Source organism: Muntiacus reevesi, chromosome 1, assembly GCF_963930625.1.
Source record: "Muntiacus reevesi chromosome 1, mMunRee1.1, whole genome shotgun sequence".
NCBI classification, from domain to species: Eukaryota; Metazoa; Chordata; class Mammalia; order Artiodactyla; family Cervidae; genus Muntiacus; species Muntiacus reevesi.
Genome location: NC_089249.1, coordinates 235,097,216 through 235,123,594, shown reverse-complemented (window position 1 = coordinate 235,123,594; position 26,379 = coordinate 235,097,216). Strand labels below are relative to the sequence as shown.

Below are 26,379 nucleotides of genomic sequence, written 5' to 3'. Positions count from 1 at the left end.
AAGTTCATGCTCCTATTCTAAGTCATTCATGTATCTTATATGTCTGATTGATAGCAATATTTTCATTCTTTAGTCGGACATGACTGAGCAACTAACACACACACACACACACACACACACACACACACACACACACACACACACAATGTTAACTCTAGTCTTTTGAAGATAGTCTTTATTCAAACTAAAATTTTAGCTACTCTTTGTAATTCTCCTGATTTTGTCTTTAAGAGTATTCACAAGGGAAAAAAAAGTCTTAAGATGAGTTTTAAACTGAAAGCTCAATCAGAAGAAAATAGAAAGTTATACCTTCCAACTATTGGCCATATTTATTATGTGTCTTCTCTATTAGAATTCAAGGTCCCTGGCATACCTTTTAAAGTTCCAGGGCCTAAATGGTGCCTAGCACATGGCAGGAACTCAATATTTAACAGAATGGATGAAAGGTTATTTACTAAATGCATCCCAATGACATTTAAGTATTTCTTAGGACGAATACCTTTATTTGATATTCATCAGACATTATTTGAAATGGGCAATATGACAACTAATGCAAAACAAATCCAAGTAACACACAAGGGGAGAGAAATTCTAGACAATATACGACTCTATAGAAGACTGACTTTTCTAGACATCAAAATCTGTGACTGTGCACAGAAAAAAGTTATGTACTTCACAGAATTAAATGAGGCATCTCAAGTTTAAGAATATGATGTTTTAATAATTTTACACAGCTAATAGTAAATATATTCTCTGAAAGATAAAAGTAATTTATGTAAATTCACCTGAAGATTGACAACTGCCTTCAACCGAAGAATCAATCTTTAGGTTGTTATATTTTACTACTTTAGGCTGTTATATATTTTACTACTCATCTTTCACATACTCAATACAAGGAGCTTAGCAGGTACAAAATATTTCTATTACATCTTTCTCAAAGAAGCAAAAGAAACAAGTCAAATTTAAAGGATATAGTTTAAAATGGTTCTGTCCTGTGAAAACAAAGCAAAACAAAACCTCAAACCCCAAAACCACACACTGAACTGGCAACTCTGATTTTGGGTAAAAATGCTTAAGTATGTCAAAGGAAATAGTTGTTTTTAATAGGTGTTTTTCCATATACTTCCAACTACATTTCATTATTCAAATCCTTTTCAGAGCATCTGTGACATTTTAATTCAACAAAAACCAAATTTCATAGTTTTTTCTAAATTATAATCATACCTGTCATTAAGTTTTAAATAGCATTGACAGGAGCCCCATATACCCTACACAGTTTTACAGTGGGGAAATTCTTTTTCTCCTTTTAACATTCAATTGTCCTCTTCAAAACTCAGTAATAATTAGACTAGATGAAGGTTTTATTTCAGGCAGAATTAGTTCCTTTGTTACATGTATTTCTGAGGCACTCTGTTGCTTTAACAGCAAAATACACTGTAATTGGTTTTTTGTGAGTTTCTAATTTTTGACATATTTCTTTCCCACTATTAGATTTTTAGCTTCTTAGGAGAAAAATCATCTCTCACTCATATTGCCAGTACTGAGCATTGAATAGACCCTATTCCTACCTCTAAAATACCAGATTTAAGTTTTCTATGTTTATTTGGGTCCCTACTGATAAAATTTTCACAACTATCATATGATATGCTGTTCTTCACTTATACACATTTTCTACGCTGTGAATATTCATGATGAATTTTTTTTAAAAAAACTACAATTTTTTTACAGTATTTTTTCATTAAAACCAAAAGGGAGCTTTTGTCATACTGAGTCAAGTAACTGAGATGGAGAAAGACAAATATCATATGCTATCACTTATATGTGGAATCTAAAACAATGGTACAAATGAACTTATCTACAAAATAAAAACTCACAAATATAGAAAACAAACTTATGAATATTTGGGGGAAAAAGAGAAGTGGGGGACAGCAAGAATAAACTGGGAGACTGGAACTGCCATAGACACACTATATATAAAATAGATAACAAGTAAGGAACTAGCATATAGCACAAGGAACTCTAATCAATTCTCTGTAATGGCCTATACAGGAAAAGGATCTAAAAAAAGAGTGAATATATGTGTGTGTGTGTATATATATATATAACTGATTCGCTTTGCTGTACATCTGAAACTAACACTACATTGTTAATCAACTATACTCCAACAGAAGTTTTTTTTAAAAGGCTGGAAAAAAAAAGCTGGACTTTGTGCCACAAAATTAGATATACATTTGCCCATAATTATCTGAAGTAGAAAATAAAATCTAATGTTGGAGGAAAAATAAAAATGGAATCACAATGTTAAATTTAATAATATTAAAATAAATCATATTTTTTATAAATTAAAAACAAAATGAAATTTTTATCATGAGTCAAAATGCTATATTTAACAATATGAAAATGTGTAATCTGCGAAAGACTTTCAGATAAATAACCCATTTTTCATATTTACAAGTCCAAAAGCACTAAGAAATAATGCTAAGAGCTGATTTAGTGAGGGGAAAGATGAAACAAGATTGGTAAATGTTGAAGCTGAGTGATGGAAACATGGGAGTTTACTATACTACCTTCTTTATTTTTATATATGTCTGAAATTGCCCATAATTTAAAAAATGAGAGCAGTAAGATAAGCACTGTAACAAGATACTATAGTAATTAGAAGACTGTGAGATACGAAAAGTAAAACAAAATGGATAATTATTTAACTATCAGATATGGTTTCTGTTCTGAGAAAGCACAGCGGAACATAGGAGGAAACAGTAGCACTGAAGAATTCTCCTAAGGAACTGTCATGGTTGGTTTTCTCAGGCAAACTAGCTTAGCAGCATTATATGGCGTAACATAGAGGGAACGTGGGAATAAAATACATTGGAGTCAAAAAGATTGCAGCAATAATCCAAAATGTGAAGTGATTCAAGTGTGGATGAGGGCAGAAACCATAGCAGGAAGAGAGAAAAAAGGACGTGTCAATAAAAAAAGAGGAAGAAATTTTCAATTAACTAGAAATAAAAAAGCAAAGCAATGAGTCAGTCATGTTAGGGTTTTCAATTCTAGGTGATTAGGTGGGTGTTACTCATATTAGCAAAGACAGACAGGGATTGTGGAGGTAATAGAGACTTAGGGGAAAATAACAGGTTTTGATTTCGGAGAGGCTGAAATTTATGGAGACAATAACTTTAAAAAAACTGTAACAACTATTCCTTATGTATAGCTTAAGGTGCCACATACTATTCTAGATGCTTTATATGTATTAACACATAACATGTTTCCCCAAAGTAACCTTAATGAGATGAGTAATGTTACTATTATTTCTGTTTTACAAAAGAGAAAATTAGGATACAAAAAAGTTAAGCAACTTGCCTAAGGTCACAGTGACATAAATGATGGAACCAAAATTTGAACCTAAGCTTAATTACTTTCCTGAGTTGCCTCCCCATAGGTCATGACAGAGATGAAGAAATATTTATGATAAACACAGTTACAAAAAAGGTGAATTTATCTATAAAGTTACCTAGCTCTGTAAAGAAATTCTCACAGTCTGACATTTTTAACAATCAACTAACTGCCTTATTTTTATATTTCTGAAGAGAGAAATTTTTCTTTTAAACTCAGTAAACTAAAAACAACAGTTAACAAAAACTATGAAAAATAAAAGACAGGATTCAAGAAAAACATATTATTACAGTTATACATCAATGTTACAAGACAGTCTAACCACCAAATACTATAGTTTAAATGAGGCTATGCTCGTTTCAGCATTACAAGTTAAATAATTAGGTGTATTTTATCCGATCTTTTGTATGCTCTTACGGGGTAAGTCTTAGGCTTTGGAAATTCAATCAGAAGAACAATTCTTGAACAGAAGCTTCAAACTATAATTCCTTCAGCAGAAGAATGTTGCTACAGTACAGTAGAGCAGACTTCTCCAATACTGAAGGCCTTGTCCTTCTCTCCCACCATCACACAAAATTAAAATACAGTTACAGAGCATAACCACACAGTAAATTGCCCTGTAAACCTAAGTATAATTTTGCATAGTCCTTAAAATAGAAATTAACTGTTTTTTTTAAAGTGTTCTGAGAAAACTTCTGGCTTTTCTATGCCCTAACAATTTTATTAATAAATCAAATGTATACTTACGTTCTGACACTGTATAAAGGAGGTTCTGGGGTAAAGGAGGAGGTAGTCTTGCTCCCACTGGTGCAAGATTGGGCACTGCACTTGTCCCAGGCTGGTCACGGTTGTTAATCAAGCTTGACTGTGTTATGGGTGGTCCTACAGACAACAAAAAGTGAGACGTAGAGCAGTAATGTTTGCTAGCTAATAAAAACACTCCTTACACCAAGTACAATAAGGATATTCACATATAAAATAACTACTTTGGTTTAGAACAGAATAAAGAAATTTGATATGAGCAGACTTGAGCACTGAGAGCATTATTAAGTGAAATGACATTTCAGTTCTGTAACAGACTAATCTAGGGTGGAAAAGGGGCAGATCTGGTTCCATCTGGAGGGTGGGAGTAGAAAATGGCCAAGAGATGTGAACAAACTTTCTGGGGTTATAATAAAGTTCTATAGAACTCTTAAGTTAATGATAAACATGTTTGAGTGTATTGATGTCTACAATGTACTGTGAAATGCGTTAAAACTAAAAATGGAGAGATGGAAAGATATATGACAATACAACATGAAAAAGAAAGTGTGAATCACTCAGTCATGTCCAACTCTTGGCGACCCCATGGACTATAGCTCACCAGGCACCTCTGTCTATGGAATTCTTCAGTCAAGAATACTGGAGTAAGTAGCCATTCCCTTCTTCAGGAGATAGGAAAGTGCTAATTGTAGAAGCTAGATGGTATTTGTTTCCTTGAAACTTTTCTTGGCAAAGTGTGCAGGGGGAAATGACACAGTTAGATTTAACATACAGGTATGTTCCTCCAAATGAGGCAGGATCTTTTATTGTGAGAATTTCTATACATCAAAAATGCTTTTATCTGAGAAATTAAATCTCAACTTGAGCTTCACAATTATACCATTTATGTGACAATATTAAATACTCACAACCCACTGTTAAAAGAACCACACTGCTGTTGACCAAATCTATGCGTTAAATGTATACAAACCTTTATCAATTTTAATGAAATGTGTTCTACAAAGAATGTTACGGAGGGAAAGTTGTGCAATGGGTACAAGGTATCCTGTTAAACTTTCTGCCACTTCCAGTGAGCCTATAATAATTTTAAAAATTAAAAATTTTAAGAATTGAAAAAGTACCACTTAAATAAACTGAATGGTAACCATTTTTTCAAATAATTTGCCAACTCTTAAAACATTAAATATCTTCAGGTACGTATTTTCTTATACCTTTGTACACATGTAAAAAAAAAGATCTTCATGATCTAGATAATCACGATGGTATGATCACTCACCTAGAGACAGACATCCTGGGATGCGAAGTAAAGTGGGCCTTAGGAAGCATCACTACGAACAAAGCTAGTGGAGGTGATGGAATTCCAGTTGGGCCATTTCAAATCCTAAAAGATGATGCTATGAAAGTGCTTCACTCAACATGCCAGCAAATTTGAAAAACTCAGCAGTAGCCACAGGACTGGAAAAGGTCAGTTTTCATTCCAATCCCAAAGAAAGGCAGTGCCAAAGAATGCTCAAACTACCGCACAATTGCACTGATCTCACATGCTAGTAAAGAAACACTCAAAATTCTCCAAGCCAGGCTTCAACAGTACATGAACTGTGAACTTCCAGATGTTCAAGCTGATTTTAGAAAAGGCAGAGGAACCAGCGATCAAATTGCCAACATCCGACGGATTATTAAAAAAGCAAAAGAGTTCCAGAAAAACATCTACTTCTACTTTATTGACTATGCCAAAGTCTTTGACTGTGTGGATCACCACAAACTGTGGAAAATTCTTAAAGAGATGGGAATACCAGACCACCTTACCTGCCTCCTGAGAAATGTGTATGCAGGTCAGGAAGAAACAGTTACAACTGGACATGGAACAATAGACTGGTTCCAAGTAGGAAAAGGAGCATGTCAAGGCTGTATACTGTCACCCTGATTATTTAACTTATATGCAAAGTACATCATGAGAAACACTGGGCTGTATGAAGCACAAGGTGGAATCAAGACTATCAGGAGAAATATCAATAACCTCAGATATGCAGATGACATCACCCTTATGGCAGAAAGTAAAGAAGAACTAAAGAGTCTCTTGATGAAAGTTAAAGAGGAGAGCAAAAAAGTTGGCTTAAAGCTCAACATTGAGAAAACTAAGATCATGGCATCTGGTCCCATCACTTCACAGCAAATAGATGGGGAAACAGTGAAAACAGTGACAGACTATTTTGGGGGGCTCCAAAATCACTGCAGATAGTGACTGCAACCATGAAATTAAGAGACACTTGCTCCTTGGAAGAAAAGTTATGACCAACCTAGACAGCATAGTAAGAAGCAGAGACATTACTTTGCCAACAAAGGTCTGTCTAATCAAAGCTATGGTTTTTCCAGTAGTCATGTATGGATGTGAGTTGGACTATAAAGAAAGCTGAGCGCCAAAGAATTGATGCTTTTGAACTGTGAAGTTGGAGAAGACTCGAGAGTCCCTTGGACTGCAAGGAGACCCAACCAATCCATCCTAGGGTAAATCAGTCCTGAATATTCATTGGAAGGACTGATGTTGAAGCTGAAACTCCAATACTTTGGCCACCTGATGCAAAGAACTGACTCAAATGAAAAGATCCTGATGCTGGAAAACATGGAAGGTGGGAGGAGAAGAGGATGACAGAGGATGAGATGGTTGGATGGCATCACCGACTCAATGGGCATGAGTTTGAGTAAACTCCAGGAGTTGGTGATGGACAGGGAAGCCTGGTGTACTGCAGTCCATAGGATCGCAAAGAATCAGACATGACTGAGCAACTGAACTGACAACATGTAAAATGACTGCTCCAGAATTTTCTCAGTTATGTTTTAAAAATTCAGTCTTATATCTGTTTTAGCTCAACTAGCAACTGTTTTTTTGAAATGATCATTTTTAAACATTTCTCCTAATTTTGGTGAATTTGATAACAGCATATTGACCTTTTTTTTTTTGAAGTCTTTTATCAGTAAAGAGATTCATACCACAGTACATACTGGTGAAATGCTCTGATATCCGAAAAATACTTCAGGAAAAAAAAGTAAAAAAAATTGTGTGGGGAGGCAAGAAGAATAAATGAGACAAAAACAGCTGAATATTAACCATTGAATTTAGATGATGAAACATGGTACATTATTATTCTACATCTGTGTGTATTCAAAAATTTCCATAAAGGGGAAGAGAAATTGGATGAAGGCAGTCAAATGACACAAACTTTCAATTATAAGATAAATAAGTACTAGGGATATAATGTACAACATGATAAATATCATTAACACTGCTGAATGTTATATATGAAAGTTGTTAACAGAGTAAATCCTAAAAGTTCTCATCATAAGAAAAATAAATTTTTTTACTGTTTCTTTAATTTTATACCTACATGAGATGATGGATGACCACTAAACTTACTGTGATTATCACTTCATGATGTATACAAACCAAATCAGTATGCTATACGCCTTAAACTATACAGTGCTGCATGTATATAGATTAACATAACTGGAAGAAGAAAAACAAGAAAAGTTCCATAATAAAATGTTTTAAAGAGTATTTCAATATTCTCTAAGAGATTTTCTTTAAAGATGCTGCTGCTAAGTTGCTTCAGCCATGTCCGACTCTGTGTGACCCCACAGCCAGCAGCCCACCAGGCTCTGCTGTCCCTGGGATTCTCCAGGCAAGAATATTGGAATGGGTTGCTATTTCCTTCTCCAATGCATGCATGCATTCTAAGTCGCTTCAGTCGTGTCTGACTCTGTGCCACCCTATGGACAACAGCCCTCCAGGCTCCTCTGTCCACAGGATTCTCTAGGCAAGAATACTGGAGGGGGTTGCCATTTCCTTCTCCCCTTTAAAGATGGAATTTTCACTAAACTACTAGCATGCTCTTTTTTTTCTGACCTCTTCAAAATGCTGGCTTTCTATCAACGAGCAAGATTTTGACTCCAGGTCAATATAGGTTAGGGCACTACTAATAAAATTTACACTTGGAGGTGCTATAAATAACGCAATATGACCCTGGGTATAAAAAAGGGAAGAACACCTTAATAATGGGAATATATTCCAAATTCTATTAATAATTTACTTTTAAATTTTTAAAATCTAGTGTCAAGTTACATAAAAGGGATGGATTCCTCTAAATATTCTTCACTAAAGAAATTATACATATACTTACTTGGTATGGGAAGCACAACAGAAGGTGGAGGCTGGCCATGTCCTTGGGGAACAGGAAGTCTCATGCTGTGGCCAGGGCCTGGGCCTGGGCCTGGACCAGGGCCTGGGCCAGGGCCTGGCATTGGAGGCATTAACATTCCAGGAGGCGGTGGTGGAGGAAGCCCAGGAGGAGGTGGAGGGAAAGGAATCATGCTTGGCAGAGCAACTTCATCAACAACCAGGGGATCATTTCCATGATCAAACTGACAAAGGTCACCAAGTACACAAAATCCTCTTTCTGCAAGAATCAAAGATAAATTTCATTATGATCTACACAGAGTTCAGCAAACAAACAATTCCCTGAAACATCCACCAATCTGATTTATGGAGTGCTTTTTCTGCAAGGAATTTAAAGCCTTCTTAGTGTCACTCTGTTACCATTGCATACTCCTGAGGTAGGAACAGGTGTACTCTCTATTTTCTATACTGTGACACTATACTTTGCTGAGACAGCAAATAATCAGGTCAAAAGCAGGCTATCAACCACTATCAGATTAACTCATTTGCTATTGAGTTTTCATGATAAAAATTCTGATATTTTAAATAACTTAACAAAGGTATAGAGGATAAGGAATGTGAATTGGATGACCTACTTTCAACTATCTACTTTCATGATATTATTTTAAAGCAACCATTTTTGCTATAAGTTGAAACTTTAAATTATTCAACTGAGCATTATGTTCCAGGTTATTCACTGCAGAATTGTTTGTAACAGCAAAATATCTCAAACATCCCAAAAGTGTCATCAATAAGAAATCAGTTTAAACACATTTTTGTACATACAGAATACTAAGAAGTATTAAAAAAAAGAAAAAACTGAAGAAGCTCTTTATAGTTAATATATTTATACAGGATGACTGCCAGGAAATAATGTTAAGTGAAAGAAAAACAAAATGCATAGTATGAATGAAGTATAAATAGTATAAAGTACAGTAACATTTATGTTAAGAAAAAGTGGGGGAGAATGTGTTTTTATGTACACATGCATAGACTAAGTGGAAAGATACCAAGAAACTAACAGCATTAAATTGGCTTTGAGAAGATCTTTGGGGCTGGGAGACCAGGGTGAGGGTGAGTTAATGCCTGAATCATGTGATTTTATTCCCTACTTAAAAATAAATAAAAAGCAAAAATATATACATTCTATATTTAAAGAAAAAACGTTACGATATCTAGTCATTTGCTATAAATAATACAGGCCTGGAAGGAACTGTGGAAGTATACATGAAAACAAGATTGCCTATGAATTGACAACTGTTGATATGAGGTCACAAATACACTAGGATTAATTATATTACCTTGTGAATTTTTGTAAATATTTAAAATATTCCCATAATAAAAAATTAAAATAATTGCACACATAACACCAATCCATTCACTCAAATGGAAAGTTAGTCAAGTTAAAACTGTAAGTAGGTTATACATGCTTAACAAATCCCCAGTGTCAAACAGCACATAAAAAAATGACAATTCCTAGTGTCTACCAAATTTTGTGGTGTACGTACAGTGTCGGAAGAGGAAAACAAAAAATAAATTAAAGGGTCAAACCTGAACACTAAGTTAACAAGAGCCAAACTATTACATCCAACAAGTAAAGAAGCATATGCCAAAAGAGATTCTCCTCCTCATTCATCCCTTTTAATAAAATCCAGACTGTAATGAAACGGTATGCACTACTAGCAAGATTTACTTTACTAGTACTTTGGGGTACAACATAAAAGAGAATTTACCATCATAATCTCTGCATCGCCTCTTTGGTGGTGGGTTTCGACCAAAAGAATTGGAAGAGCTATGATTATTATAGTAATTAGACCAACTCTCCGTTGTGTTTTCAGAGTGGTGCGCAGGTGCAATCACAGTAACAGTGCTGGGAATAGACTGTGCCCCCGAGGAATACTGCTCAGAAGAGTTCGGAGCTGGTGCAGACACAGGCACATAGGAGCTCTCCAAGTCATTCCTTTCACTCTTAAACTTTGATCTTTCCCTATGTTCTGCTTTGGAGACAAAATAAAGATAAGAAGCAAATAAGACCAGACTTCTATGTTGTTAAACTATATTTATTTTCTCACAGAAAAGGCAAGATGAGAATACTGAAGTAAACTTAATGAGCTGTCCATATTTTAAAGTGCTCTCATTATTACTATAGTCTAAAACCAAGAACATCAACAATGTGATGGATCTTGACCAGTAACTTGTATAAAATCATCTTTTATAACATCAACATCAATACATAATGAAGAAAGATCAGTTTCTCTACTGACTTAGTAAGAATGCTAAGAACTGACTTTCAAACTGATATCCTAGGATATCAGAGGTTGGGATCCCAGTAATCTACTGCAATTTTTTTCTTTTTAAATACTCTAGCCAACCTTAAAGCAAATCAATTATTTTCAGGCAGGGGGTGTGGGTACGGAAAGAGGCAACCCTCTCCCACCAGTAATAGTTTTGTTGATTAAAGGACACGTGTTTCAATTACACAAAATGACTTAAATTTAGACATGTTCTATGATACATGAACAAATAGCTTCTTCTTAGTCAAACTCCTTTGATGCCACCCTGAGAATAGAGCCCTGACCTTATAACAAAGTCAAGTTTTTGTGACACAATTCAAGATTTTACATTGCTTAGACATATTAAAGGTTGCTTGCTGGTGTTCAGTTCCTAAGTCATGTCTGACTCTTTGCGACCCCATGGGCTGCAGCACGCCAGGCTTCCCTGTCCTTCACTATATCCCGGAGTTTGCTTAGATTCATATCCATTGAGTCAGTGATGCTATCTAACCATCTCATCCTCTGCCGCCTCCTTCTCCTGTTACCTTCAATGTTTCCATATTAAAGGTACATTTACCTCTAAGCGGTGTTCTGACACCCCTGTGATACAAGACAAGCAACTATGGAGTTTTAGGGGGAAGCCACATGGACTCACCAACACTCCTATTTGGATCCCGGTCTTTGCTGCGCCCCCGGCTTCGACTCCGACTTCGACTCAGGCCTCGGCTCTTACTCCGGCTCTTACTCCTGCCTCTTCTCCAGTCATACTTCTCACGGTACAGTTCATTCCGCTCATAGTACCGGTCGTAGTCTCTCCACTTGCCATCTTCTCTTTTCTTCTCCCGTGTCCTGTAATACACAGATATGAAAGCCATAGGTACACTGGAGCAAACAGGACAGAAAACAAATCTGGAATATGAATTATCCTCTGTGATTCATCAAAATTTGTAACTTCTAAGCTTTTCCAGAGAGCCGTAAAACCACTGTGTAATTTCTCTAATCCATTATATAAAAAGAAAAACATTCCCTTCAAGTATACTGGGTGGGGAGAAATGAAAAAAAGAGGTGAATCCAAAGCATGGGGAGGGGTAAAAGGAAAAACATATTTAAAAGTAGAAAAGACAAAAAGTTCAAAACAAAGCATTCCTAAACAAAAACTAATTTTTTGATGGCAGGCTGATGAATCAACATATATATTGCACTACTTGTAATATAAAATGCTATGGACAATGTTAATACTGAGCACCCCTAACCAAATGGAACATTTCATTAATATTCTCTAAGGACACTGCTCCCACCCCTGAGCTCTTGGGGAAAGCACATAATGATTACTGTTTATAAAAGGAAGAGAAAGTATGACAAAGACAAAAAACACAGGGAATGGGAAAAAAAAATTATTTCTTTATTCATTTTACAATGAGAGGAGTAGAACATATGTCAAAAATCTTGCTAATGTCCTTATAAGGTAACTGAAAAGTGAGTTATCAATGTCTTCCTAATTAAACACAAACCTTCGTTCACTAGATTCTGAACGAGTCTTCTGGGGACTAGGGTATTTCTTTTTTCTGCCATCTCGTTCTTCCTCTGCTGGCTCCTGAAATACCTACATGAAAATATTCATTAGAAACAAGAACAGTTCTTTCATAAATTATAAAACACATCCACCTCATAAATCTTTCTGGCCACAAGAGAGGACATAAATATACTGAAATACTAAAATCAAATCACATCCCCCAAAGTTGGTCAATGGGAAGAAGTAAAAAAAGATGTTGAAATTACTTTAACAGCAACATGTTAAATTTTAAATATCACCCTAACAGCAGTGTAGGAGGAAAACATTAACTCATTCTTTAAAATGTAACAGTAAAAATAACAAATCTCTACTTCTAAGTATCATATTGTAAAATGGTTTGTGTGTTTTCCTAATTATAAAACATACTCACAATATAATTCATTTGAGGAGAACTTTAGATTTATTTCATAGACAAAGTTTAAGGAACAAACAGTTAAGTTAACCACTGCTATAAAACTAAGTATTTCATGTGAATTATGGAAAAATGGTATCGGAATTATTGGAAATGTTAAGGCTTCTTTTAAAACTTAAAGTCAAGATTGACCAGAAATACAGAACTCGTGATTCTATTAGTTTTTTAAACACAGGTTAATCTCAAAGCAAATACATGGGACTTCCCTGGTGGTCCAGTAGTAAAGAATCCACCTGCCGATGCAGGGGACATGGGTGCAATCTCTGGTCTGGGAAGAGCCCACACGCCTCAGGGCAACTAAGTCCACGCATCACAACCACTGAGCCCAGGCACCTAGAGCCTGTGCTCCACAATGAGAAAAGCCACCTCAACGAGACGCCCGCACACCACAGCCAGAGAGGAGCTCTGCAGCTAGACACAGCCTACACGAGCAACCAAGACCCAGCACAGCCAAAAGTAAATAAGTTAAAAACATATACATGGCCTTTATTAGAGAGAAATTAAGACAAATGAGGACATTTGGAAGAGCTAAACAAATGCCCATCTAATGAAAGGCTCATTTAAAAATACACAAATCAGGAAGTGAATGAATGGAACAAAAGATAACAATTTAGTAAAATCCAGGCAACATAATGGCAGCCACAATGTGACAACCATGTGGTGCTGACAAAAACATTCTACAACTATTAAATTATATTTAAAAAATCATTCTACCAATTCACAGAAAATTCAGAAGATGCAATCACCAAAATCCAGAGTCAAAAACCCCAATTTCTGGAGCAAATGATTCAGTTTTCTGCTGAGCTGAGCAAAAATGACTTGCTCAGTTTCTTCAACAAAATAAAATTTAAGGGAAAAAAGGGGGTGATAAAAAGAAGAGATATATAGGTAAGTAGGAAGCAGGGGGTTAATATAAAGAGATTTAAAAGATAACAACTTGGAGAACTTCATCCTTCTTTTTGCTTTTGTATATCCTCTAAAGTTTTTTTAAATGGACATCTATTAATTCACGCCTTGAATTTTCCTCATTTTAGGGAAGTAATTTTCTAAACTACTAATTAGCTTTTCTAATGGGAAAATCTATTCTTAAAAAGTTAAAGGACCCAAAATAATAAAAACATAAAGCCAAACAAAAACCTGTGCATGAATGTTCATAGCAGTATTGTTTATGATAGATAAAAAGTATTAACTATTTGCCCATTAATACAAATATTCATCAACTGATGACTGGATAAAGAAAATGTGATATATTCATAAAATGGTATATTATTCAGCCATGAAAAATAAAAGAAGTCCTGATACATGTTACAGTGTGGAGGAACCTTTTAAGTGCTATGCTAGACAGAAGAAGCCAGCCACAGAAGATTACATACTGTGTACTTCCACCTATATGAAATGTCCAGAATAAGCAAATTTAATGAGATTGAAAATAGTTTAGTATATTGCCTGGGGTGGGGACTGGGACTGGAAGCATTTGGAAGTAATGGCTTAATGAGCATGAAGTTTCTTTTTTGGATGCTGAAAACATTCTAAAAAAGTCAAAGGGCATGCACAATATGAATGAATCTCATGTAAAAATAAGCCAAGGAAGCTAGACAAAAGAGTATAAGACTTTTACATCCAGGGAGCATCCAGTAGGTTAAGGAAGCTAAATTAATTGTTCCCATGGGTATGGAAACCATACAAAGATCAAAAAATCCAAAGCAATATAGGTGAAGTCTTATTCAGCATCCTGCAGTACACTGCCAAACATGATTTTTAATCTCAAGTATACTTAAGTCGAGAATAAATGAGTGCTTCCTTGCTATATAAATAAAATGCTTGATTTGTACAGATTTTTAAAAGTCTATATTATTCTTATCACATAAAATGAAAAAATCAAGAATACACTGTATCACTGGTAGCTGAGACGGTAAAGCGTCTGCCTACAATGCGGGAGACCTGGGTTTGATCCCTGGGTCGGGAAGATCCCCTAGAGAAGGAAATAGCAACTCACTCCATGGGTTAGAAAATCCCATGGACTGAGGAGCCTGGTGGGCTACAGTTCATGGGGTCGCAAAGAGTCAGACACGACTGAGCGACTTCACTTCTTTATACTGTATTAGAAATAAGAATAGCAGTAATCTTGGCATGAGGGAAGTGAGAGGGAATACATAAAGAATTACAAAAAAAAAGACAGTTCAGTCAACCTCATTATTTAGATCTTGACTCAAACAAATGGGGGAAAAATGGACATTTATGAACAATTAGCAATTTAAACACTGGATATCTGATATTAAGGAGTTATTGTTACTTTTATATACGAAAATATTTGGAGGCTTTAAAAATATAACCTTTTAGAGATACCTACTAAGTATTTATGAGGATGGCAAGTGGCTGAAGGTACAAAAAAAGACAACTTCGTCCCTTCAATGTTATCTAACAATTACTATAAACTATTATATTTACACACTATTCTACCAGCTATTATTTGTCAGTAATAACAATTAAGTTATCTATAAAAGCTAAGAAAATAGGAAAAATGCCAGACATTTGGGGTAGTATACATAAAAGCTGAAATTCAGCTTCCATAATTTTCAAAATTAGGATTTACTACAAATATACAAAATGAAATAGTGCAACAATTTGTTTTTCTTAAACTGTTCTTCCAAAACTCAAGATAATGTAATTTTCCTCATTCAAACCAGCTATCTTTCAAACAGACACTTTCAATCCACTGACCTTCAATGACTCTAAAAAAGGATACATGTTGCAAAATTTTTAACTTATTATACAAAGATTTAACCTATACCTTTAAAAAAAAATTTCCCTGACCGGGGATTAAACCAATGCCCTCAGCAATGAAAGCACAGAGTCCTAAGTGCCGCATGCTGCATGCTTAGCTGCTCAGTCGTGTCTGACTCTTTGCGACCCCATGGACTGTACCAGGCTCCTCTATCCATGGGACTTTCCAGGCAAGAATACTGGCATGGGATGCCATTTCCTTTTCCAGGGGATCTTCTCAACTCAGGGATCGAACCTGCATCTTCTTCCATGTTTCCCGCATTGTAGGCAGGTTCTTCACTCACTGAGTGAAGCCCTAAAGTGAAAGCATTAGTCTCTTGGTCTGGACCGACTCTTTGCAACCCCATGGACTTTAACACACCAGGCTCCTCTATCCATGGAATTCTCCAGGTAAGAATATTGGAGTGGGTTGCCATTCTCTTCTCCAGGAATCTTCCCAACCCAGGGATCAAACCTGGGTCTCCTGCATTGCAGGCAGATTCTTTACTATCTGAGCCATCAGGGAAGCCCAAGGGCATGTTGCCTTCCCATCAGGGAAATAAACCCCGGGCTCGCTCCCACATGACAGGTGGGGATACTCACCACTATACTAACGAGGACCACCAGAATTCCCTAACCTATAACTTAAACCAAAAATTATACATTATCCAATACAGAAGAAAAGTTTCTCCGTATTTCCATTACCTGAAAAAACATGCTGGGAGCCCATTCTTTTTTTAACTGATGTGTAGCTGATTTACAATGGTGTGCTAATTACTGCTGTACAGCAAAGTGATTCAGTTACATACACACATACACACACACACACACACACACACACACACACACTTCATATTCTTCTCCATTATGGTTTACCATCACAGGATACTGAATATAGTTCCCTGTGCTGCAAAGTAGGACTATGCTGTTTATCCATTCTGTATATAAAAGTTTACATCTGCTAAACCCAAACTCCCACTCCACCCCTTCCCCAGTCCCCTCCTCCTGTGCGGACCCAGTTTGTTCTCTATGCCCAGTTAAAAGAGAATAGCTTTTACAGAGGTCAACTACCAACTAAGAATGATACTGGTAATAAGACCTAAGAAGTCCCTGCAAGCGAAAGAAGACTTTACATTACCTCTTCTTTAATTTCTTCCTTTTCTTGGACTGGTGGTTTTGGCTCAGGCTTAACTGGTTCCAAAGGAGGAAGGTAGTTCTTGGTATAGAGACTTTCAAATAGCTTATCCACAAAACCTGAAGTTTCTAAGGAGAAGAAATAATATGCAAATGTTACACAAAGGGAAATGGGGAATGACTAGTAGATAACCAAACGTTTGACAACACACTCTATTGGCAAAGCTGAGGAAAGTGGGACATCTGATTCATAGCTGGTGTAACTAAAAATGAGTCTACCCCTTATGGGGGAGAATCCCACTTCTGGGGTTTAAAACCCTTTAAAGATACTTGCACATGTTCAAAATGATTTATATGCAAGATTGCCTGTTTGAGTATGTAAAAGACTGGCTACAACCCAAATTTCCATGACTAAGAGACTATTTAAATAAATCATATGACAATCAAACAATAACACACAGCGCCTATAAAAAGAATGAGTACTTATAGTATCAATGCTCCAAGATATAAAATCAAATATTGTATCTATATATTTGCATTAAAGAAAACTCTGAAAGGACACAAAAATGATAAGGTAATGCACTGGGGGTAGGAAGGGATCAGATGAGGTGAGAAGAGTCTTTAATGGAGAGAACCAGAGAAAGTTATTAAAAATTAAATGTCAAGATATTTATGTTATTTAAACCAAATTTAAGTCACTTCCATGGGTCCTACCCCTCAGGAAGAGCTAAAGAGGATATTAAAAGTATAATACAGATTCTGCTTACACTGCAACTGCTACATGTTTTATACAAATAGCTATTTCTAAAATGTCAAATTTTTTCTTCAGAAAAGCATCTTTTCATAAACTTTTTAGGTTATTAATTTGTGCAGTAAGCATTTTCCACGATTATAGAATGCTAAGCTCTTCTTACACATAACTTTAAAACAAATTAATCAGACCATTCGAAAGACTTTATGATCAGAAGACTGTTTTCACATGCCTCTGCATTTCTAAAGCACTTTTTAAAACATGTATTACTTTTGTAATTTAAAATATACACATATCATGACTATCTTTAATTAAAACTAAGCAATATAAATGAATACATTTAGAAAATACTCATCTGTACTGAAAGAATTCTGAATTAATTTTGTATAAAAAGCCTTAAAAATGCACAAAAAATATGTAATCCTTTGTTTTAGACTAAGAAGCCACATGACTTATCTTTTATTTCTCAGCAGATACTTGAGCTAAAGGATCTTTTCTCATTATTAACAACTATCTCAACCAGTAAATAAAAAATATCCACATTCCTGTTTGTCCATTCAACAATATTTATTGAGTATCTTCTACATGTCAAGTCTGTAGGTTCCGAGTCTCCAATTTCAACAAAGGAAAAGACAAACGGGAGGTGGAGAGAGACACACACAGATAAACAGGCAGATTAACATTAACATGACAGGGAGTAACAAATGCCATGAAAAAATAATAAAGCAAAAATGGGAAGAGGAGAGCGTGACCTGTACTGTATACAGGATGTTCAGGGAAAACCACTCTGAGAAAATGACATTTGAGCAGAGGCCAGAAACCATGAGAAATTGTGTTTCAAGAAAGGGTAAAACAGTGTTCAAAAGCCCTCAGTTGGGAACATGTTTGCCTTGCTTTACCAAACAGCAAGGTGGTCCATGTGGCTAGAATGAAACAAATGACCGGGAGTGGTAGGAGATGAGGTCAGAGAAGCAGCAGGGAGGCACCCAGGAAGCTCCGCAGACTAGGAACAAGATTTTGCTAAGATAAGAAGTTAAAGACACACAGAGAAGAGGAGCATGCCCATTTCTTCTTGCATATCAAGAAGCCCCAGTCAAGAAGGAGAAAAAGTTACCTTCATTGTCTTAATAAACAGTAAGAATAAGCAGCTTCATTATCTTTAAAATTGTTACTCTTTAACCATTAACTAGATTCTACCACAAGCTCCAAGGATTCTTTCACTTAAAAAGTACTTGAATTACCACTGCCTCAATACTGGAGAGGTGCAGAGTAGGAAAGGGGAAAAAGTTTTGCTGAATACACAATAAATAATTAAGCACGAACAGGTATATTCAAGTATTTAAAGGGCTCTCACCAATTTCTTTCCTTTCAAGCTTTATCTTTAAGATTTTATCAGGAAGTTTTAAATTTAAAATCTCTATTTAAATACTTGGTTGAAGGCCTATAATAATTACCTTTTTGTAAAAATACGTCAAGTTGATCGGCACAAAAGGCTTTCAATTCTTTCTCAGGTTTGTCCTTCTTGACCAGTGCTACAACATAGTTGGCTAAGGCTGAAGGGTCAGCATCACATCTAGTTAGACAAAGAGAAAACAAGTATTTTTAAACATTTTTTTTTTCAAATACTGATGTCATTAATGAAATCACCCCCGTTTTGGAAGGCTTCAAGTAAAAAACTTTGTTTTAAAAAATGACTGCAAACATAGGTGACTATCGTTAACAAAGAGCATATTTATATGTATACTATAGTTAACTTTTTCTTTTTCTGCTTATTTTTATAAAATAATGTGCCTCCTATTTTCAATGTTCCAATTATACTCAGAACTTTGGAATGAATCTATATTTATTTGCTCTCAATGGTAATAGGGAAAGGGTGGCAATAGACTCTTAAGGTGCAGCTTGACTCCCAGGCTGTAGAAGTGCTGTAGATCTCCTCAGGAACTCTCTGTTCTGAGTGATCAATGAAGAAGAAGCAGGGGAAGTGATGGGACAGCTTTTCCATTCTCTGTAATGCCAAGCACCAGCATCTAAAAATGGCAATTTCTACCTCTAATCTTCTCAGTGAGTATCTTAAGGATCATTTTAAGACAAAAAGTAAGAACACAAAAAGCATGTCACCTTAAATTTTATTGGCAAACACTTCAGCAGCTATTAGGAAGAAAGAAAAGATTGGGGAGTTAGAAAAGAAAGGATAAGAGAAGTGGTGAAAGGGCAGCAGAGATAACCTTTATCTACGTCACTTTTTTTTCTAGTCAGTAGTAACCTGACTTTGACATTCCAAATTATCTCTTATGCCAGGGCAGCACAAGATCCTAGAGTTGCCAACTCCTAATGTACAGCAATCTGCCAGACTTGACATTTTATATACATTACAAGTAATAGAAAGTTTTCTTCTTATATAAACAAATACATACACACGCTTATATATTTATATTCTATTTTCCCCATGAATGTACACTTAAGTATCATATATCCTTTGTGGCTTCACAGCACTGTTGTGAAGATAAAATGAAAAAACTCAGAATGACAAGAAGTAAAATCATTATGCAAGCAAAATGATTATATCCCTATAAAACACTAATCTTATTCTATGATCCTTGGGCCTCTACTATAAATCAGAAAGTTAAAAAAGTTTCAGCTCAAGGTATCAATCACATTTCCAACAAGTTTATGATATTAGTAAGCAAAAAACAACACCAACACCCTTACTTCCTTTCTAGTATATACTTTTAAAACATTTATGTACCAAATTCTAAGAGCAAATTTCAATTCTATCAATTTTACAAAACTCAAAACTAATTTTTTAAAAATGATGGGCAAATGTCAAAGTGCACTAGAAGTCTAAGTACACAGATGATGAGTTATGTCTTAATTAAAAGAAAGCTGGAATCCTTAAATAAAATGATTATATTTTGGAGAATTATGAACAGATTACCTTAATAAATCCAACTGCTAAATTCTAAAATGGACATATACCATCTCCATTTATATTCTAAACACAAAGAGAAAGGATTTTTTAATTTAAATAACTAAGAATGGCAAAAAAGAAGCAATGTTATTTTCCCTGATATTATGGGAACCTTCAAGGAGTCTCAGGACCTAATAGGTATAACACTGGGTAAGAATATGAGGTTTCCAGTGAGAAACAGGCGAAACTCAGATTACTGGAAAATGAGGTGAGTTAAACAAATCCAGGTATCTTCTACATATAGTTAGTATTCAGACTAATAAACAAATACAGAATTAGGTTGTTTCTGATGAAATACATTTTGATGGAACAGTGATAAAACTCAAGATGAATAGTTACAATAAGGTAAGAGTAGAGACCAAGAAAAGACTGATTATAGATTCTAAATATTTGTTTAATGGGAGTGAACAACTGATTGTTAATAAATGATAGATAGAATTCTGCATAAAATACAAAAAGCACGTTTACAGCCAAAGGAATGGGACCATTTAAATTTAAAAGCTCCTAGTGTAAACAGTGGCTGACTTTATTTTTGTGGGCTCCAAAATCACTGCAGATGGTGATTGCAGCCATGAAATTAAAAGACTCTTTCTCCCTGGAAGGAAAGTTATGACCAACCTAGACAGCATATTAAAAAGCAGAGACAAAAATAAATAAATAAATAAATAAAAAGCAGAGACATTACTTTGCCAACAAAGGTCCATCTAGTCAAGGCTATGGTTTTTCCAGTGGTCATGTATGGATGTGAGAGTTGGACTATAAAGAAAGCTGAGCGCCAAAGAATTGATGCTTTTGAACTGTGGTGTTAGAGAAGACTCTTGAGAGTCCCTTGGACTGCAAGATCCAACCAGTCCATCCTAAAGGAGATTGGTCCTGGGTGTTCATTGGAAGGACTGATGTTGAAGCTGAAACTCCAATACTTCAGCCACCTGATGCGAAGAGCCATTGGAAAAGACCCTGACGCTGGGAAAGATCGAGGGCGGGAGGAGAAGGGGACAACAAAGGATGAGATGGTTGGATGGCATCATCAACTCGATGGACATGGGTTTGGGTGGACTCCAGGAGTTGGTGATGGACAGGGAGGCCTGGCATGCTGCGGTTCATGGGGTCGCAAAGAGTCAGACACGAATGAGCAACTGAACTGAACTATGTATCCATTAAGTGCACTAAGAATGAAGGAAATCACCAGTCTGAAAGAATGAGTCACATCAATTGAATGGCAAAACAAATACATTGGGGAGTTTTTTGCTATGATTTTTTTTTGTACCTTTATGATTACTCTTATTCTTTCATCACCACTTACCATATAATCTTTAAAAACTGGCAATTACAATATTATAGTAGTTATGGTACCAATAGTAGCTATAATAGCTACTATTATAGTATAGTACTGTTACAGCTACTATTATAGTAGCTACTATTATAGTAGCTACTATTATAGTAGCTACTATTATAGCTACCATTATAGTAGTATACTATACTATCCTATAATACTATACTATAATAGTAGCTATACTATAATGGCAGCTATGGTAGTAGCTATACTATAATAGTAGCTATGGTACCAACTTTCCTGGAGAAGGAAAAGGCTACCCACTCCAGTATTCTGGCCTGGAGAATTCCACGGACTGTATAGTCCATGGGGTTGCAAAGTCAGACATGACTGAGAGACTTTCACTGACATGGACATGATAGCAATACTAATACTAGACCAAAAAGACTTGCAGAAGTATGTCACAAAAATATGAGCATGACTAAGACCCTTGATAGGTTACAAGACAAAAGCAGGGCCACGTCCTACTTCTCTTACACAAAAACAGTACCCAAAGAGTATTTAAAACCTTTTAGCTCTTGGGACTTCTCCGGTGGTCCAGTGGCTAAGACTCCACTCTCCTAATGCAGGGGATCTGGGTTTCAATCCCTGCTCAAGGAACTAGATCCCATGTGCTGCAGCTAAGAGTTCACATGCTGCAATGAAAGATCAAAGATCCCATATGCTGCAATTAAGACCCAGTGCAGCCAAAATAATTAATTTATTTTTTTAAAAACCCTTTTAGCTCTTCATTTATAACCAAAGCTTATGGAAATTCATTTCTGCTTAACTATAGGGACAAAGTATATCTTGGAAAGAGATTTTGAAATTATGGGGCCATGGCTATGTTAAACACACATTTCTAGACAAAAAGGGGCTTCCATCATAACAAAGAGATTAGAAAAGGTAATAGCATCCACCAAAAAGTACTATTCTATAGTCTTTAAAAGGTCTTAACAGCATGTGTGTGTGCATGCTATGTCGCTTCAGTTGTGTTTTTTTGCAATCTTACGAACTGAAGCCCACCAGGCTCCTTTGTCCATGGGATTCTCCACGCAAGAATACTGGAGTGAGTTGCCATGCGTTCCTCCAGGGGATCTTCCCAACCCAGGTATCAAACCCTCATCTCTTATGTCTCTTGCACTGGCAGGTGGGTTCTTTACCACTAGCCCCACCTGGGAAACCCCTTAACAGCATGATCAACTATTATCCAGATGTCTAAATTTGTAAATATGTAAAGACAAATCAAGTGATCCATTCAAGACCAGGGAGACAGCCTACCTGTGGAACTAAAACTCAGTTTCAATTCCATGTAAGTAAAATCTATCACAGCATATACATTTTTTCTAATGTTTATCTGCACGACAAATTAATGTATTCTAAGCCTCAATCAGTAATCACCTTTCAGTTAAAATAAAGAACCATAAGAAGTTTCCTAAAGTTTAATGGAAATTACAAATGAGGATTATTTAAAATTCACATCTTGCATAATGTTCTACAAACATGTTTCCATTATCTATTTTTATTTAAAAGAAAAAAAATTGTTTAGAATGAATTTTTATCATGAGAAGTTAATAGAAATATTGCCCAGAAATGTCTTATCTGTAAAAATCTCAAATGTCTTTTTGCTTCTTAATGAAATCACCATTGCAGGTATTGACACATTCACTGAGCTATCAACTTAATCTGATTTTCTCGATGTGCTCAGCTGGAGGGTACTACACCACTACTATTGTGTAGGAAACAAAAATATTGGTACTTCCACGTCTTTTCAAATGAAAGCTTTCATATTCCCCACCATTAGTTAGGGGTTTTCATGAACGAAGATGATGTGGAAGAAAATACCCCTAGATTTATCTGGAGGGGAAAAATAGATGTTTCTCAGTTGCAAACACCATTGTGATACTTGGAACTATACAGCTCCTAGCACAGTAGCCACCAACTAAGCACACTCAGAAAATGAGACTACTTAAAAAAAAAAAAAAATCACACTTTTCTAATTGTGACCAACCTAAATACACATATGAGGACATTGATTAGACATTTACTAAATGTTAAGGAAATGCCAAGCTTCTTGCTGGGTAATGGAATTATTTTGAGCAAGACAGACCTTGCCCTCAGTCACAAGGAAATGAAAAAATAATAATTATAGTACAAAATATCAAATGGCTAAACAAAGAGATTAATAATGAAGTAACAATACTGTGAGAGGATGAGAGAAGACATTGGTAGGAAACGAGGCTATGAAGGCAATATATGGCTCCTAACCTACAGCAAATGGGCCAGGGAGAGTGAAGTCAGAAACATTTAGGAGTCAGACCAAAGGACATAAGAACAAATACATTCCTAACTTAGTATACTAAAACTTGCCAAGAAGTCTTTGGGCCAGAATAAGTCTTCTATGAAACAGTGAATGGTCTCCTTAAACACGTCCCACAGAACTTTAGAGGGACATCAATTCTTTGAAGCTATTACATACATTTTAGAAAATTATCAGTACTTTTCAGTCTCAAGAACATACCTACAAAATACTCATTTTATCCTTGCAGTTCATTTATTAAGAGGTGAGATCTAACAAGCTGCTACACGGTGATTTTTCTTCCCATTTGGGCAACTGCAGAGATTTCTAGTCAAAATTAATTTGGTAAGGATTGCAAACATACAAACAGCATGTAAACTCTAGAGTTCAACCCAAATATACACCCCCTGACCACTGCATCAATAGAATCATCCCAACGAACATTATTGTGTCTTTTCCATCATACTCAGAAATGACACAAAGTCAATGTTTTACAGTATTTTTTTTTTTACAAAGATCTTGATATGGCCTAAACTCACAGAAACTGCACATCAAGTCGATGGCTTTCTCTACCAATTCTTGTCTAGGGCCTGCAATGAGAATCCGTCATGCACTAGACTGATTATTCTTTAAGTGGCAGAAGGACTTTAACACTAGTATTAATAAGTATTTTTGCAAAAAGAGTTTAATATATTTTCACATTTTAAAAACCATAAAATTCATTTATATTTAATGATTCTGGTACATAAAGTACTTTTTATAGTCTGCATTATAATACTCATATTTGCGAGATAGGTAAAAGGTTAATATAATTAATTGTTTAACACAGAAAGGTGAGAAAACTGCGAGATAGGTAAAAGGTTAATATAATTAATTGTTTAACACAGAAAGGTGAGAAAACTCTCCAAAGTCAGTGACTCAAATATAGATCTAGAAACTAAATGCCCTGCATCGCACAATGATGCTCTACCAAAACAGATGACAGATAAATGAATGAATACAACTCTCCAGAAAGTATTATAAACCCTATCACTCTCTTCAAAACATGTATCAAGGTAATTTTTTTTGGTTATTCATAGCTTTTTTCTTTCAGTTTGAGATATAATTGACATACAGAACTATGTATGTCCGAACTGAACCAGTATTAATGATTTTACTTACATATATGAAATGTTACCATGATAAATTAAGTGAACATTCATTTCACATAGATACAAAATAAGAAAAAACACATTTTTTCCTTGTCATGAGAAGTCAGGATTTTATCTCAACTTTCATATGTAACACAGAGCAGTGTTAATTATATTAATCATGCTTCACATTCTTAGTACTATATATCTTGTACCTCGAAGTTTGTACCTATTTACTATCTTCACCCAACTCTCCTCCCGCCAACCCCACCTCTGGTAATCACAAAGCTGATCTCTTTTTCTATGAGTTTGTTTTTGAAGTAAAATTGACTTAAAACACTTATATTAGCTCCTGGTGTACAACGCTGTGATTTGGTATTTCTATACATTACAAAATGATTATCACAAGACAAATTTTTACAATAAACCTAATAAGCAGCAGTGAATTAGATGTACTTATACATATTAAATATATATAAAATAAAAATAACTTAAAACATTCCTCATTAAAGACAACATTTTTGGTAGAAATGCATGTTTGTTATTAAAAAATGCTTGCTTGAATGTTTTCTAAATTTGTAGAAATTTCTCCACTGGCTGATTTATCCTCTAGATTTACTTTTATCTTTAAGGAGTCCAATAGTTCAAGTGAGCAGTTATTTGTAATAAAAAGAAATCATGACATGTCCTACTCATGTATAATCCCTACACAGTCTCTATAACTAGGATATCTAGAAGATTTTGAAACTGAAGAAAGATGAAGACCCCAAACAAGATCTGTGAGTTCATTCTATTCATGCAGCAGCAGGAAGAGAGAGAAACTCCTGGACTAAGATGGTTTCTCTCCCTTTTACTGCACTGCCAATGAAAATGGTACTGGGTGGCCCACAGCTAGTTAAGGAGTCATTTCTTCTAGTCTCCCTCCTCCTGTCCCTCCTCTAATAAGGTAACAGATATGTCCCACGTCTACAAAAGGAATGGAAACAGATAAGCTCTAACAGTATGAGATTCCTAATTTGTCTATGGGGCACAAACACATAGAAACGAGACTGGTTTCATAATATTCTGTTACATGACTTCATTTCACTAATGACAAGGTGGACCATACTAAAAATCCCTAAAAATCAAGAACTTTTATAATTCAGTTACTTTTTTTTTTTTTGGCCATCTATGTGGCTTGCAGGATATTAGCTCCCACAATAGGGATTGACCCAGGTCCACAACACTGAAAGCAGAGTCCTAACCAATGGACCACCAGAGAATTCCCTAAATTTAGATAATTTTAAATTAAGCTAAATAAGAAAGTGCAACAGGAAATCATGTACACAGCTACAGTCTGATTAAAACATATCCACTGCAACTACGTTATATGAAAGCCTGACAACTGCTCTGAAATGCT

General features: G+C 35.5%; 1 protein-coding gene across 4 annotated transcripts in view; it reads right to left on the bottom strand.

Moving 5' to 3' along the window:
• Nucleotides 1–26,379, bottom strand: part of RBM27 (RNA binding motif protein 27) — a 54,212-nt gene that overhangs the window by 24,993 nt on the left and 2,840 nt on the right. For 2 of the 4 annotated variants that reach the window (XM_065918835.1, XM_065918837.1), the window contains exons 2-8: nucleotides 18,726–18,844; nucleotides 16,525–16,649; nucleotides 12,150–12,241; nucleotides 11,294–11,487; nucleotides 10,099–10,362; nucleotides 8,331–8,606; nucleotides 4,141–4,275 (exon numbers count right to left, since the gene is read on the bottom strand). In XM_065918835.1, coding sequence (XP_065774907.1) covers nucleotides 4,141–4,275; nucleotides 8,331–8,606; nucleotides 10,099–10,362; nucleotides 11,294–11,487; nucleotides 12,150–12,241; nucleotides 16,525–16,649; nucleotides 18,726–18,844 — 1,205 coding nt within the window. The remainder of the gene's footprint in view (nucleotides 1–4,140; nucleotides 4,276–8,330; nucleotides 8,607–10,098; nucleotides 10,363–11,293; nucleotides 11,488–12,149; nucleotides 12,242–16,524; nucleotides 16,650–18,725; nucleotides 18,845–26,379) is intronic. The other 2 variants (XM_065918836.1, XM_065918838.1) reach the window with 1 other exon arrangement.